Source organism: Chelonoidis abingdonii, chromosome 3 (genome assembly GCF_003597395.2).
Source record: "Chelonoidis abingdonii isolate Lonesome George chromosome 3, CheloAbing_2.0, whole genome shotgun sequence".
Classification (NCBI taxonomy): Eukaryota; Metazoa; Chordata; order Testudines; family Testudinidae; genus Chelonoidis; species Chelonoidis abingdonii.
Genome location: NC_133771.1, coordinates 88,164,149 through 88,178,187, shown reverse-complemented (window position 1 = coordinate 88,178,187; position 14,039 = coordinate 88,164,149). Strand labels below are relative to the sequence as shown.

The window sequence follows — 14,039 nt, the reverse complement described above, 5'->3', positions numbered from 1 at the left end:
AATTCAAAAGTTCGCAGGGCTTTTCCTGTTTACCTAGCCAGTGCATCCGAGTTCAGATTGCTTTCCAGAGCGGTTACAGTGGTGCACTGTGGGATACCGCCCGGAGGCCAATACCGTCAATTTGCGGCCACACTAACCCTAATCCGACATGGCAATACCGATTTTAGTGCTACTCCTCTCGTTGGGGAGGAGTACAGAAACTGGTTTTAAGAGCACTTTATATTGATATAAAGGGCCTCTTTGTGTGGACGGGTGCAGGGTTAAATCGGTTTAACGCTACTAAAATCGGTTTAAACGCGTAGTGTAGACCAGGCCTAAGTTGCTTACATTTTACACAACTCTTTTGAGTATATCTATGTAATGACTACTACTTTCATAAGTCTACTGGGTTGGTGACAGACACCAAACTCTGAGATGCTATCAACTTGGATAATGTCTGCTATGGTCAATTTGAAATTTACCGCAAGAGTTTGCCCACTTTCCCTTAAATGTACATTTAATTATAGTTACAAGTTTATCTTTGTGTGCAAAGTGAGAGCAAGCATCATCTTTTTCATTTTGCCTAGATTTGCTGAAGAGACTGTGATTTATAGTTTTTGCAATAACTGTGTGCTAAAATTGATACTATCCTTGCCAAATGCATCCTCTCTTAAGAGACCTTGAAAAAATCTTGTTTTAACTTCAGGGATATGGTGTTAGGAATTGATAAACTGATTGAGATTATGGCATGAGTTTTGTTCATTGTCTCTTTTAATTCTTGGACAAAGTCAAACTTGATGTGACCTGTTGAGTTGCCAGCAGTTTTAAACTGTATATTTAAACCTACTTCATGATAATGTTTGAAGGAAAGTATCTAAAGTTATGCTTTGAAGGTTGCTGTTGTGTATCCCTCTGTTTAAATAATTTCACATTTAAAATCTTGTTCATTTTTTTGTAGCTGTTAATACAATAGTAGAAAATCTTCCAAGATATGTCTCTTAATGTTTAGGAAGTCTAAACCCTGCTTATTGTTGAATTGTACAACAATTGTTGTAATGTAATATGCACATTTTATATAGCTAATGTTTGGAATGGACAATTTGTTTGCTTTGAACAGTTGCAGATTCCATGAGATACTTATAAAGACTTTGTATTATCAGCCAAGTCTTAATCTGCACTAGAAAATGTTTGTCTGTATAGCTATGCTGTAGACACAGTTTATACTTGGCAAAGATTTCTTCTGTTGGTATAGTTTATACCAGTTGCCCTAACAAAATTAACTATACTGGCAAAAGCAATTTTTGCTGGGATAACTGCTTCCACATAAGAGCTTTTGTTGGTATAAAAATGATGTTTAATAAAAATCACATTCATGATCAGCAAAAAAAATTGTGTGGACCTAGCCCAAGACAAGGACTTCATGGGCCACCGTTCAAAAAATCTAAGTGTTCCCAAAAGTGTTCTTGGGTTTCTGTTTGTACCTCACTCTAGAAATTGCTGACATTTTAATTATTTGTAAGTGTTTTTAAAGGTAAAATTAAATTTAATTAAAGGTCTTGGTCCTAGGCTATTTAATATTTTTATTGATGACCGGGAAGAAAACATGAAATCATCACTGATAAGGTTTGCAGGTGGCACAGAGATTGGGGGAGTGGTAAATTATGAAGAGGACAGGTAACTGACATAGAGTGATTTGGATGACTTGATAAACTAGGCTCAAGCAAACAATAGGTGTTTCTTTACAGCCAAATGTAAAGTCATATATCTGGGAACAAAGAATATAGGCCATACTTGCAGAGTGGTGGACTGTATGCAATTTCACTGACTGTCATAGAACTCCCTGGCATAAAGTTGTGGTGTTGCAGGGGTTCTTGTCTCTAGCACCCACCTCTCGCGCCCTCCCCAGTAACCACTTTCTTGGTCCCATAAGAGCCTGTCCCTCTGACCAGGTCACTTAAAAGTTCATCCTCTTCCAGTGTAAGAAAGGTTCACCTGTAAGTTCAAATAAAAATACAGACTAATAATTCTTCTGCCCCCTTGCGCTACTCTGAAGTTCTCTGCCTTTCACCTGCATCGTGCAGAGCTTCTTCCTATACTGTTTCTTCCCAGCAGGTTTCCTCCACTATATGTTTCCCCCCGGCTCCCTGTGGATATCTCTCAGGCCCTTCCCGGAGAGAGGGAACTCCCCTTTGCTCCTCTCTCCTGGGTCTCCTCCCCCAGACTGTGTTCACAGGTCAGTTTAAGTAGTCCTCTCACTGGTCCCTTGCAGACTTTTAATTAAGTCGTTGGACAACTATCCAGCTGAGTGTGATAGTCACAGGCAGGGCTGTGCCTGGCTTGCCTTAAAGGGATAGACAGCCTGTGACAGAGACTCTATCCTGGGAAACAGTGACTGAAAAATTCTTAGGTATCGTAGTTGCTCATCAACTGAATCAACTTCCGACGTGACACTGGCTAAAAGGGCTAATGTGATTGTAGGACGCATAAAGACAGGACTGTTGAGTAGAACTGAGGCAACTACTACTGGAATATTGTGTCCAGTTTGGTGTGCAGAATTCAGGAAGGATATTGAAAAATTGGAGAGGTTTCAGAGAAGAGCCACGAGAATGATAAAAGAATTGGAAAACCTGCATTAATAGTGAAAGGTCTAAGATGTTGCATCTGTGTAGCTTGAGAGAAGGTTAAGAAATGATTTAATCACAGTCCATAAGTATCTACAGGAAGAGTAAAAATTTGATAATAAGGAGATCTTAAGTCTAGGTTGTGATCCAGTGACTGGAAGTTTAAGTTAGACAAATTCAGACTAGAAATAAGCTGCCAATTTTTAATAGTGAGAGTAATCAACCATTTGAGCAATTTACCCAGGGTTTTGATTGTCTCATAAGGTGTCAGTCAGATGAATATTCTGCTTTTTATTTTTCAGAAACCAGCAAACATTCTGGTAATGGGAGAAGGTGCTGAAAGAGGAAGAGTCAAAATAGGTAACCCTTTCAATAACATATTCATTAGATATACAATGAATAATGAACTTGCTGTGCAACGTGGTAGTTTAAAATAACAAAACATTCTAAAATTCACTGTATTCTTAATAAGAAGATTCTGTACATAACTCCTAATTAAACTGAATATTGGCCAAAAAGTATGTTTGAAGTTAAGAATTTAGCAAGGATTAGACATTTATATAGATAATGAGAACATGTATACTTACACTAGATACGTTCAAAGTATAGATGAGGGCATGCTTCAGGGCATAAACAAATACTAACTATCAACAGTTTGGTAGAAATTTTCCTTGTGGCTGTGTTTATCAATAATTGCCCAACACAGGCTTCTTGCAACTTCTACCTACCATTCAGGTACCAGTGACTTTTAGAGACAGGTTACTGGACTAGAAAGGTAACTGGATAATTGGTCTGATATAGTATGGCAATTATGTTTTTAAGTACTGGTTTTAACAATTGTTCACATTTTTGTTAATGCAATTACTGAAAATCCATTTTTGGTAAAAGAAAAAAGTTCGATATTTAAGAATTATGGAGCAGTAGTGGAATTATTGTAACCAAGAATTAATATGGTATTTAACAATGCTACATTTCCTCAGACAATGTTAACATATACAATTTAAAGAGATGGTGCACTTTTCTTTTGAAGATTTCCCTATACAACAAAAAACTGTTAGGCATCAAAGTGGAAACAGAAAATCACTGTGGAAGCTATTAATCACATATCTAATTATACTACGCAGGTACTAGGCAATAATAAAGAGGATATCAAATTTGTTTTTAATATAGCAGATGTATGCTATTTTTAGGTATTGGGTGGGAATGTTCAAATCAGTTAGAATAAAATAGTAACCCACCTGAATTTTTGCCCATTCCTTGACTCAACCTGAACTTTTTGGAAAATGTTTGAGTAAGTGTTGTGTTTCTATGCTTCTTCAGTTCTTTGTATTGGTCACTCCTAGAAAGAGGAGAGCTGAATTGTTGTGAGAGAACCCTTTAACTTGAGATTTTGCATGCAAAATTGCATTAAAAACAGTTCAGGTGAGGTTTGGTTATGCATCCATGCTTTTGAGTGTTTATCCACACTTGAGACTCTGCTCCTGCCAGTGTTCCTCCTCATTACTACAAAGCCAGTCCTATATAAAATACATTTCTATCTCTATATTATCTTAGCACTTTTGATTTATACAACTTGATAGCATTTGAAATTTACTGCCATCGGAGTGTGTATTAAAAGGCATTCATTGGTGGATTCAGCAGAGGGGCCAGGATTTAGTGCCTGATCCTGCAAATATTTTAGGGCTTGTCTATACAATATGTTCCTCTGCAGCAAGCCAGGGTGTGACTCTACAGTACACTAGCTTGCTGTGCAGTAATGTCCCATGTGCACATAGCTACAGCACACTGGAAGTTCTGTAGTATGCTTTGGCTTACTGTGCTTTAAAAGTAGTAGTAGCCAAAGAGCATTCTGAGACTTTTAGCACACTGTGGCAGTGTCCATATGGGACATTGCTGCGCAGCAAGTCAGGGTGTAAATCTACAGCACACTGGCTTGCTGTGCAGTAATGGTGGTTGAGGGAATTCTGCTAATGTGCCGACTGAAGTACTTCCTTACTCCTAGACATGATCCTTCCAAGTCAGGGTTTGGGTACATTAGAAGGATAGTATAGGGAAACTTGCACTGCCATTGTTTTACTCTCATTTTGTGGATACATTGGCATCAGTCACCAGGACTACCCCTGGCACTCCTGGCTCTGCTGCTGCTCTGCAGCAGTGAGCAATTGCCTCAAGGGCATCTCATGGCAGCTGGGCTCCACAGGTAGGGGCTGGCTTCAGGGGGTGCCGCTGGCTGGTGTTGGGCTCCTTCAGGGGAAGAAATGAACGTTTCAAGGCGCAGTTTGGAGCTGTGCTGCCCATCCTGTTTGGGAAGTGCCTGGCCATGCAGAGGCAGCCCAGCTTGGGGAGCAGGGTAGAGAAGGCTCCCGGGGAACTAGCCAGCGCCCTGGCGCCCACAGCACAGAGAGCCAGGGGCCAAAGCAGAGCAGGCAGCTCCAACCAGCTTCTGATCTGCCAGCTTCTGGCAGGAGGCAAGCCCCATAGTTTGAAAACCTCTGTGCTAAATGGATGGCTGAAATCGGGGGGGGGCACATGGCCCCCGCATGGCCGCACAGCCCCTGCAGCTTTGCACCCCGAGTGGCTGCCCGGCTTGCCCAGCCCTGATTACAGTCATGATATAATTATTTTACTGTACTAGAGATCCACAGTGAAGCCACCTTTTAAATGTTACATAACGGTATCACTTCATTGAAGTCAATGGAGTTGGGCCCAGTATAATTTGAAGTAATTCAGTCAGATATCTAATAACCATGATTTAAAATGTTCAATGATATTAGGTCACATCGTATTCTAATAAACATTTTGCTTATCATGCTTATAAATATGGCTTGTCATTGTGTGACTTATGTATAGTCAAACAAAAGTTTTAATATTTATTTTTCAGCTGACATGGGTTTTGCAAGATTGTTCAATTCACCTCTGAAACCTTTAGCAGATTTGGATCCAGTTGTGGTGACATTCTGGTATAGAGCTCCAGAACTGTTACTTGGTGCCAGACATTACACAAAAGCAATTGGTAAGTTACTGTATAGGGAAGTGAAGTTGTTTACAGTTTCAGGATAACTGTATGTGTATTCCTTCTGTGGCCCATTCCAGAAGTGCTCAGTCAGGTCTCCAGCTGTCACCTATCTCTGGGTGGCGACTATTGTCCCACTCCCCTCTGACCAGGATTAAAGACTGCACAATCCCCTGCTGCACACTGTGATATCCCCAGCAAGCCAGTTTGCCTAACAGCCAGTGCCTGTGCTTAGCTTAGAACAGGGGTAGGCAACCTATGGCACGTGTGCCGAAGGCAGCACACAAGTTGATTTTCAGTGGCACTCATACTGCCCAGGTCCTGGCCATCGGTCCGGGGGCTCTGCATTTTAATTTAATTTTAAATGAAGCTTCTTAAACATTTTTAAAACCTTATTTACTTTAGATACAACAATAGTTTAGTTATATATTATAGACTTATAGAAAGAGACCTTCTAAAAATGTTAAAATGTATTACTGGCACACAAAACCTTAAATTAGAGTGAATAAATGAAGACTCGGCACAGCACTTCTGAAAGGTTGCCAACCCCTGGCTTAGGACAATAACAGTGTTTTTACCAGGGACAATACAGCTCTTCCATAGTAAGCACATTTATTGCAGGGCAAAAGCATTACAGAAAAAACATTAAAAACAATAAATTAACATATATGCTAAATATACCAGAAATAACCTATTTTCCACATGGAGAGTCTAATAGGCCAATGTTCCTTCCAAGCCTTCAGCAAGAGGTGGGGCCTTTTCTTGGACAGAAGGTTCTGTCCATTTGCTGAATCAAAAGGAAGACCACCAGTTAGTTTCAACTCATCCTTTTATACCAAAAGCCCCTTTCTTTGTCTCTGGAAAATGCAGAGGGTGGAACTTTTGTGGAGTTGTTTACAATCCCAGGGATAATCAGCCCCCACTGTCTTTAGCTCCTGGAGGAGCTGTGATAACCTCCTCCCCCACCTCATGGAGTAGAACAGTCATACATAAACATTCATAAATTGTATACATTGGTCCCTAAAGATAGTACATGGAGTTGCAATATCTGTCACTTTACCTTTAAGCTTCCTAAACAAGCAAGTAAACTGGAAGGCTTAATATAGAAGCTTTGTTTCAGACAGAGGAATTATTTGAGTAGCCTCTACACATTCCCACTCATGGGTGTGCAAGTGGTGAATCTTTGATAGGGGAACATTTCATAGCAGTGCCTGTTGGAGCATGTATGTGCCCCCTGCTGTCCCTTTCCTCATGGTTCCTGAATATTCTGAGGGCCATGTTATAAAAGAGATATGGTGCTCCAGCTGCCTCAGTTCCTTCCCGCTGCAGCAGCAGGCAGACCAGGAGCCTCTCTAGGCTGCTCTGTCTCAGAGTCAACCTCTATGAAGACTCAGTACATTAGATTTCTGAGTTAGTTAGGATTAGTGTTAGAAATTTAGCTTATTTTCCTTATAAAATTATTTCCATTATTAATTTTTATTACTTGCCACACCATGGTGTGGGCTTACGGATCCTATGGTAAATCTGAAGGGGAAGAAGCCAGTATTTAAGTGGTTTACCTCTTGTCCCTGCTTTGGACGACCATATGAGATGTCTGGGGGAAGGACATATTCGTTCACTGTGTGCAAACTACAGTGCTTTCACCACAAGAGCTGACAAGACGCTTCAGAACCATCTCCAAGCCTTACTACTTCAGCAGGCAATCACAGCCAAACCCTCTGGTTTCTTAAACCCTTGTTTTGTGAGTACTGAGAGGCCTGGAACAGTACCTTAGCCCTCAGGGAATAAAAAGATGCTTACAAAGGTACTGTCTTCCACTTCTGGAGTGAAAGCAAAATCTTAGGTACTGAAGGATCCTAAGCCATTGGATCATAAGCCTAGAAATAGCAGAACCCTACAGCTGTCAGTCTGTGTTAGCATAGCCAGGTCTAATAGGAATTCCCCTTTGAATCCAATGTCTCCACTTCTGGATAAGAGCATGGCATGAGATACAGTTCCTGTTAGCAGAGCCAAGCACTGTTCTTGGTCTTTCTTGGTTCCCTCAAGGTCAGTTCCAAAAATGCCTTGTGAACGGAGGCCAGAGGTTGGTTAATTTTGGAGAGCTTTTAAAGGTTTGAGGTTCCTTGTGCCATCTCTCCCACCCCTAGCATGCCTAGGGTTCCTAGCATGCCCAAGGACCCAGGCTTCAAGAACTGCATGGTCTTCCTCTGGGACTTCCTGATCAGTGACAGCTACAACACTTGTTTGTATTGCCACTGGGAAGCTCATATCTCACCCAGCTGTAACATCTGTCAGACTTTCACTGAACTGGTCAGTCCCATGAGTTCAGACTCCGAACGTTCCTGGTGATTGCTCAATGAGACCAGAGTCTGACTCTAGCCCATCAGACTCTCTGTGCATTGGGCAAATGCAACAGGAGGTAACCTTTCAAGCACAGTTATCTCCAGCTCTGAGACCACAGCAAGCTGAGTTAAGGACTCTAGAAGAAAATAGGGGAGACATGAAGAGAGTAAGAGTAAACACTCTCACAAGGACAATGTGAAAAATCCCCTTCTAAGTTCTCTTCTAGGAAAAGGATTTCTTCCACAATTCACTCTGTTGAGTGAGACTCTGCACTACAGTGCAGGTTTGTCAGAAGCTTAAAGAGAACACGATGCTTGTTCCTTGACACTATCAGCCAAGAGTGCTCTGGACAACTGTCCACTAAAACAGTGGAATAAGGAACATCCTCTTCAGGGACCCCTCTCACAAGAGGCTGCTGAGATGGTAGTACAGATAGGGAGCATACACCTGGGAGTACTCTAGTTACTATACAAGATAAGCAGCCATTCTTTACCATCTCAGCTCCCAACATGTGCAAAGAAAAGGTATCAGAGCAAACACCATACAGATGACAAGTGTCAGAGTGGGAGTCGTGTTAGTCTGGATCTGTAAAAGCAACAAAGAGTCCTGTGACACCTTATAGACTAACAGATGTTTTGGAGCATGAGCTTTCGTGGGTGAATACCCACTTCGTCGGATGCATGTGATGATGCTCCTCAGTTCATGTAGCTACAGACCATATACAGATGCTCCTCAGTTCATGTAGCTACAGACTATATCTTTATTGGCCCTCATCTACATATTTTGGGGATGTTGAACATACTTGTCTTACAGGGACCCATCCCTCCTGGAAGTCAGTGGAAGCCTTATACATTGGATCCTTTGTTCCTGAATCCATCTCTGTCACTGGAGTACAGAGAGCATTCCTCAGTGGTTGTCCCATATGTTGTCAGAGGAAACAATGATGGGCCCCACTGAATACCAGGATGCGGATCTGGAACCTGATAAGTTGTCTTCTGCTTTAGGAGTCCTTTCACCATCTTCCCCATAGCCTTGCCCTCAGAATATTCAGGAACGGGTGGAGGAGCAAGTCGAAGAACATTCCACATGACACTGATGTGAAATGTTCCACAGTCAGACTTGTAATACTGGCACGTTCCATCGGTGTTAACATGTAGAGTCTGTCTTAAAGAACTCTAGGTACAGGTGAATAAACTTAATTTCTATCTGCAGAGAAATGTTAGCAACATCATCAAATAAATTCAAAGGTAGTAGTTCCAAAAATGCTGCTTTTCGCCAGTTGAAATATATAAATAAAGATGTTAATATATTGTGTAAAAATGGATAATGTAAAGATCTTAATTTGGGAGAACAGCAAAACATAGCTTGTCTTACAGCTTTATCTGCAAGCTTAAGGATGGAGTTTGAATTACTGCTGCCTGAGCTTCTTACTAAAATCTAGTGTTTCTTTAACAATTGATGTCATCAAGAAGATGTAACAAACCAGAACTCATGGTCTGTTCACTTATTTGTGATTTGAACAAAACTGAAGTAGAGAATGAGTTATAAGTATAGAAAGGGCTATCAGAGTCTCCTGGTTTCAGAGTGGTAGCCATGTTAGTCTGTATCGGCAAAAAGAATGAGGAGTACTTGTGGCACCTTAGAGACTAATAAATTTATTTGGGCATAAGCTTTCGTGGGCTAAAACCCAGTTCATCAGATGCATGCATGAAAAATACAGTAGGAAGATATATATACACAGAACATGAAAAAAGGAGGTTGCATAACCAACTCCTGAGACAACATCCTAATTACGGTGGGTTATTATCAGCATGAGGAAAAAAAACTTGTAGTGACTAATCAGATGCCCATTTCAAATAGTTAACAAGAAGGTGTACTAAAAGTAGGGGAAATAGCATGGAAAATTTAGTTTATTAATGACCACTCACTCCCAGTCTCTATCATAGCCTAATTTAATGGTGCTCAGTTTCCAAATAATTCCATTCGGCAATTTCTGTTGGAGTCTGTTTTTGAATTTTTTTTGTTGAAGACATTTGACATTTTAGTCTTGTATTGAGTATCAGGGGCACGAAGTATTCTCTGACTGGTTTTTGAATGTTAGAATTCTTGACGTCTGATTTGTGTCATTTTTCTTTTGTGTAGAGACGTCTGGTTTGGCCAATGTACAGAGAGGCAGCTGGCACATGATGGGCACATGCTGCACATGAGCATAATATAATAGTATATGTGGCGTGTAACTAGCTCCTGATGTGTGGCTGATGTTATAGGTCTATGATTGTGTCCAGAATTAGTTGGCACGGTGGCAGTGGGCTTTGTTGCAAGGATAGGTTTCATGTAGGTGTTGGTTGTGGTTGCTGTGAGTATTTCCTTCAGGTTGGGGGCTGTTTAATCGGGACGTCTTCCAGATCTGTGAGAGACTGGTCTTCCAGATCTGTGAGAGTGAAGATTTCCTTCGGATAGGTTTAGATTCTTGATGATCTCTGAAAGGTTTTATTGGAGTCTGAAGGTGAGGGCTATGCTTTGTTATATTTCTTGTGTGGTTGCCCTATGTAATTGACTTCTGGTACCTTCTGGCTCTGTCAATCTGTTCTTCACTTTAGCGGGTGGGTATTTGTAGTTTAAGAATGCTTGAAGAGATCTTGCAGGTTTTTTTCTCTGTCTGAGGATTGAGCAATGTGGTGTATTCTTAGGTTGGCTGTAGACAATGGATCGTGTAGATTGCTTAACATGATCTGGAAAAGCTGAGGCAATAGGTAAGTATAGCGGTCCTAGTTTTCCAGTATAGGATGTGTTTGTGACCATCGCATTATTAGCACTGTAGTGTCCAGGAAGTGGATCTTTGTGTGGGCTGGTCCAGGCTGAGGTTGATGATGGATGGAAATTGTTGAAATCATGGTGGAATTCCTCAAGGCTTCCGGGTCCAGATTATGAAAATGTCATCAATGTAGACACAGTAGAGTAGGAGCATTAGGGATGAGAGTGAGGAACGCGTTTTCTTAAGTCAACAATAAAGTGTTGCATATTGTGGGCCATGCAGGTACCCATAGCAGTGCCACTAGACTTGAAGGTATAATTGTGAAGAAAGACTTGACACAAGTTGTAGAAATCCGAGAGGCAAAGCTGCTTTCTGAGTTCACCTGCCTCTTTTATTATCTAAGATTACACATGCGCAAATGCACAGCACAAATAAAGATTTCTTACAAAATCTTCCATCACGAGCATAAACAGAAAGCAAATTGCAAAAACAGCCTCAGCTGTAAACACAGCAGTTCTGTGAGTAACAGAGAGAAAGGAGACTACAAAACACTGCCAGCTGCAAACGGGGCCGTCTGTGTGAAAGCAAGGGGGGAGGATGGAGGAAGGCCAAGTTCCTGAGATAAGCAAGCGGGTGTGCCCAGCTTGCAAACAAGAACAAAATGCCCCAATTAAAGGAGCACCCAGGCCTGTGGGCCGGGGTCATTCCTACATAGATGGTCCCCAGATGTGAAATAGTTGTGGGTGACTCCTTGTCAACTATTTGAAATGGGCCATCCTGATTATCACTACAAAAGTTTTTTTCCTCCTGCTGATAATAGTCCTTAATTGATTAGTCTCTTTGGAGTTGGTATGGCAATCCCCATTTTTTCATGTTCTTTATATATGTATATCTTCCTACTGTGTTTCCCACTGCATGCATCTGATGAAGTGGGTTTTAGCCCTTGAAAGCTTATGCCCAAATAAATTTGTTAGTCTCTCTAAGGTGCCACAAGTACTCCTCGTTCTTCTTAGTTTACTATTTTTCACCCCATCTTGCTTCCTGCAGAAAGCAGTCTGTGCTTATTTAAATATTTGACTCAGAGTGAGATTGGATTTTCTAGCCACCTGTGATTTATGCAGTAATTATTATTATCCTTTGTGTCTATCCTTAACACACAAGGTATTGAGTATAGAAATTGCTATTACCGTCAGTACAAAAATTCAGTTATAGTCAGTTGAATCACCTTTGTTACTAATAATGTCCTATATTATAAAAGTATATAAAGAGACAGATTTATGCTGATCGTGAATTCCTTCTCTGAGAAGAAATGAGATTGGCTTTAGCAAGACATATCATTTTAGATTACCAGTGATCGTGAGATTTCTTAATTTCCTATGTCCTTGAAGATGTTTGGGAAAACAGCCATGTGGCCTCTGTTAGCATTTGTCAGGATTGAGTTCATCCTGAAGGAGGAGTATAATAATGTGATATGAAGAATACAGTATCACATGTAAACAATGGGCAAGGTCCAACCCTTTTGCACCACTGCAGCTATGTAATGTGGCCATAATGCTGGCTTAAATAGCCATCTGAGGATTCTCCTATCCTGGAGGAATCCCCAGTTGGCTTAGAGCTGGCATACCTAGTGCTAGACACAACGTGTGGAGCAAGGAGTGTGACTGTGGGAAAGGAGCATGGCTGTATTTCTGGTGTGCTTCAGCAATCTCCAGCTGCCACAACAGCCCCATGGGGACCATTGCATCTACCTGTAACTTAGAGTAGCCCAGAGGCTATCTTGATTGCATAGTGGGAAATTATCTTGATTCTGTTCTTTCTGTTTTGTAACCATGTATACCATGCTCAGCACCATAATGTCTTGAGCACCTTCCAGTAGTGCATTAAGCAATGTGTCTGTGCATCTCTGACATGCTTTTTTTCTCTCATCCTTTCCCCAGAGTGAGATGTACAGTGGAGTGTCTTGTTTTGATAGGGCCTGGGAGTTTTGTTGGTTAAATTTTTAATATAAATTAAAAATTTCACGTGTTTATGTAAGAGAAGGCAAGTCAAAGAAATGTACCTTGCATGCGGAATATGAAGTGGTAACTAGCCAAGATGGTCAGGAATGCAACCCCAAGTTCTGCATGTCCCTAGCCAGAAGCTGAGAGTGAACGACAGGAGATAGGTCACTCAATGTATTCCCTTTGAAGCACCTGGCATTGTCACTGTTGGAAGAGAGGATAGTGGGCTAGCTGGATCATTGGTCTGACCCAGTATGGCTGTTCTTATGAGGTTTGCAGTGATCATTATTCCTGAGGGAATTCATTCCACAGTCTCAAGCCATCCTTAGAGGAAGTTCTGTTTCCCTTGCAAACATGCTGTACTCTTTTTGTTGAGAGTTCCGCTGTGCGAGAGGAGCACAGTTGTCAACCATGGTATTTGCCACGGATCTTAAGACAGTCTTCTGGGTGTCCTTGGCCCAGGCCATGGAGTGCTTTGAAAATAAGGATCAAGACCTTGAACTTGATTTGAAATTCTTTGGGAAGCCAATGTAGAGAGCAGAGGGACTGGTTTGATATGGTTGTAGTAGCCTGTGTTGCTGAGATGTGCTGCAGTGTTCTGAACTAGTGGAAGTTTCCCAAGTGCTGAAGGTTTCATGGTCAGTTATATCACATTGCTGTAATCCAACCAAGAGGATTGCTGAGGCCCCGGTCTTTGTCTGCCAGGAGGAGATGGAGTTTCCTAGCAAAGCAGAGATGGTTGAAAGCATTATTCACAGATGCTGCTGTGTGAAGGGTGGTACCTTGTACAAATAGATAGAAAGTGTATTCCAAGCTCATGGGATAGCGAGATAGAAAGCATGGAGATGAAAGGAACAAAGGCAGTGAGGAGACAGATTTGTTGGCCTAGTGAAGAAGTTAAAGGGGGACAAGGAATTTGAATAGAGATATATGTGGGTGTGGAATTATGCAGAGTTTGAAGGCAAGGAGGAGAAGCTTATAACATGACAATTGTAATGTGTATGCTCCTTATGAGTCCAAACTTGTATTTTGCCTCTAGCATTGTGAGCAATTACCAAGCAATCTTAATGGGCTAATTATACCAGGAACAGTTGGCATTTCAACTGCAGACCACACGTTAGAGACACATTCCTTTGGTGAAGGAGGAAGTTCTTAAGCTACATCTTAAAATTTCTTTATGAGGAACATAATTTTAACAGCCCTCAAGAAGTGGAATACATATACATATATAAAAAATTCCCCTCTCACCCCTATGGGTGGTATGTGTCTTCCTCAACCTCGGGTCCTCTACCAGAGGCCTGGGAGTTTGAGGGTTCTGCGCAGTATCT

The 14,039-nt window shown here is 41.3% G+C and overlaps 1 protein-coding gene across 3 annotated transcripts in view; it reads left to right on the top strand.

Annotated features, from left to right (window-relative positions):
• Positions 1 to 14,039, top strand: part of CDK19 (cyclin dependent kinase 19) — a 239,786-nt gene that overhangs the window by 175,038 nt on the left and 50,709 nt on the right. For all 3 annotated transcript variants that reach the window (XM_032762555.2, XM_075063895.1, XM_075063896.1), the window contains 2 exons: positions 2,903 to 2,960; positions 5,482 to 5,613. In XM_032762555.2, coding sequence (XP_032618446.1) covers positions 2,903 to 2,960; positions 5,482 to 5,613 — 190 coding nt within the window. The remainder of the gene's footprint in view (positions 1 to 2,902; positions 2,961 to 5,481; positions 5,614 to 14,039) is intronic.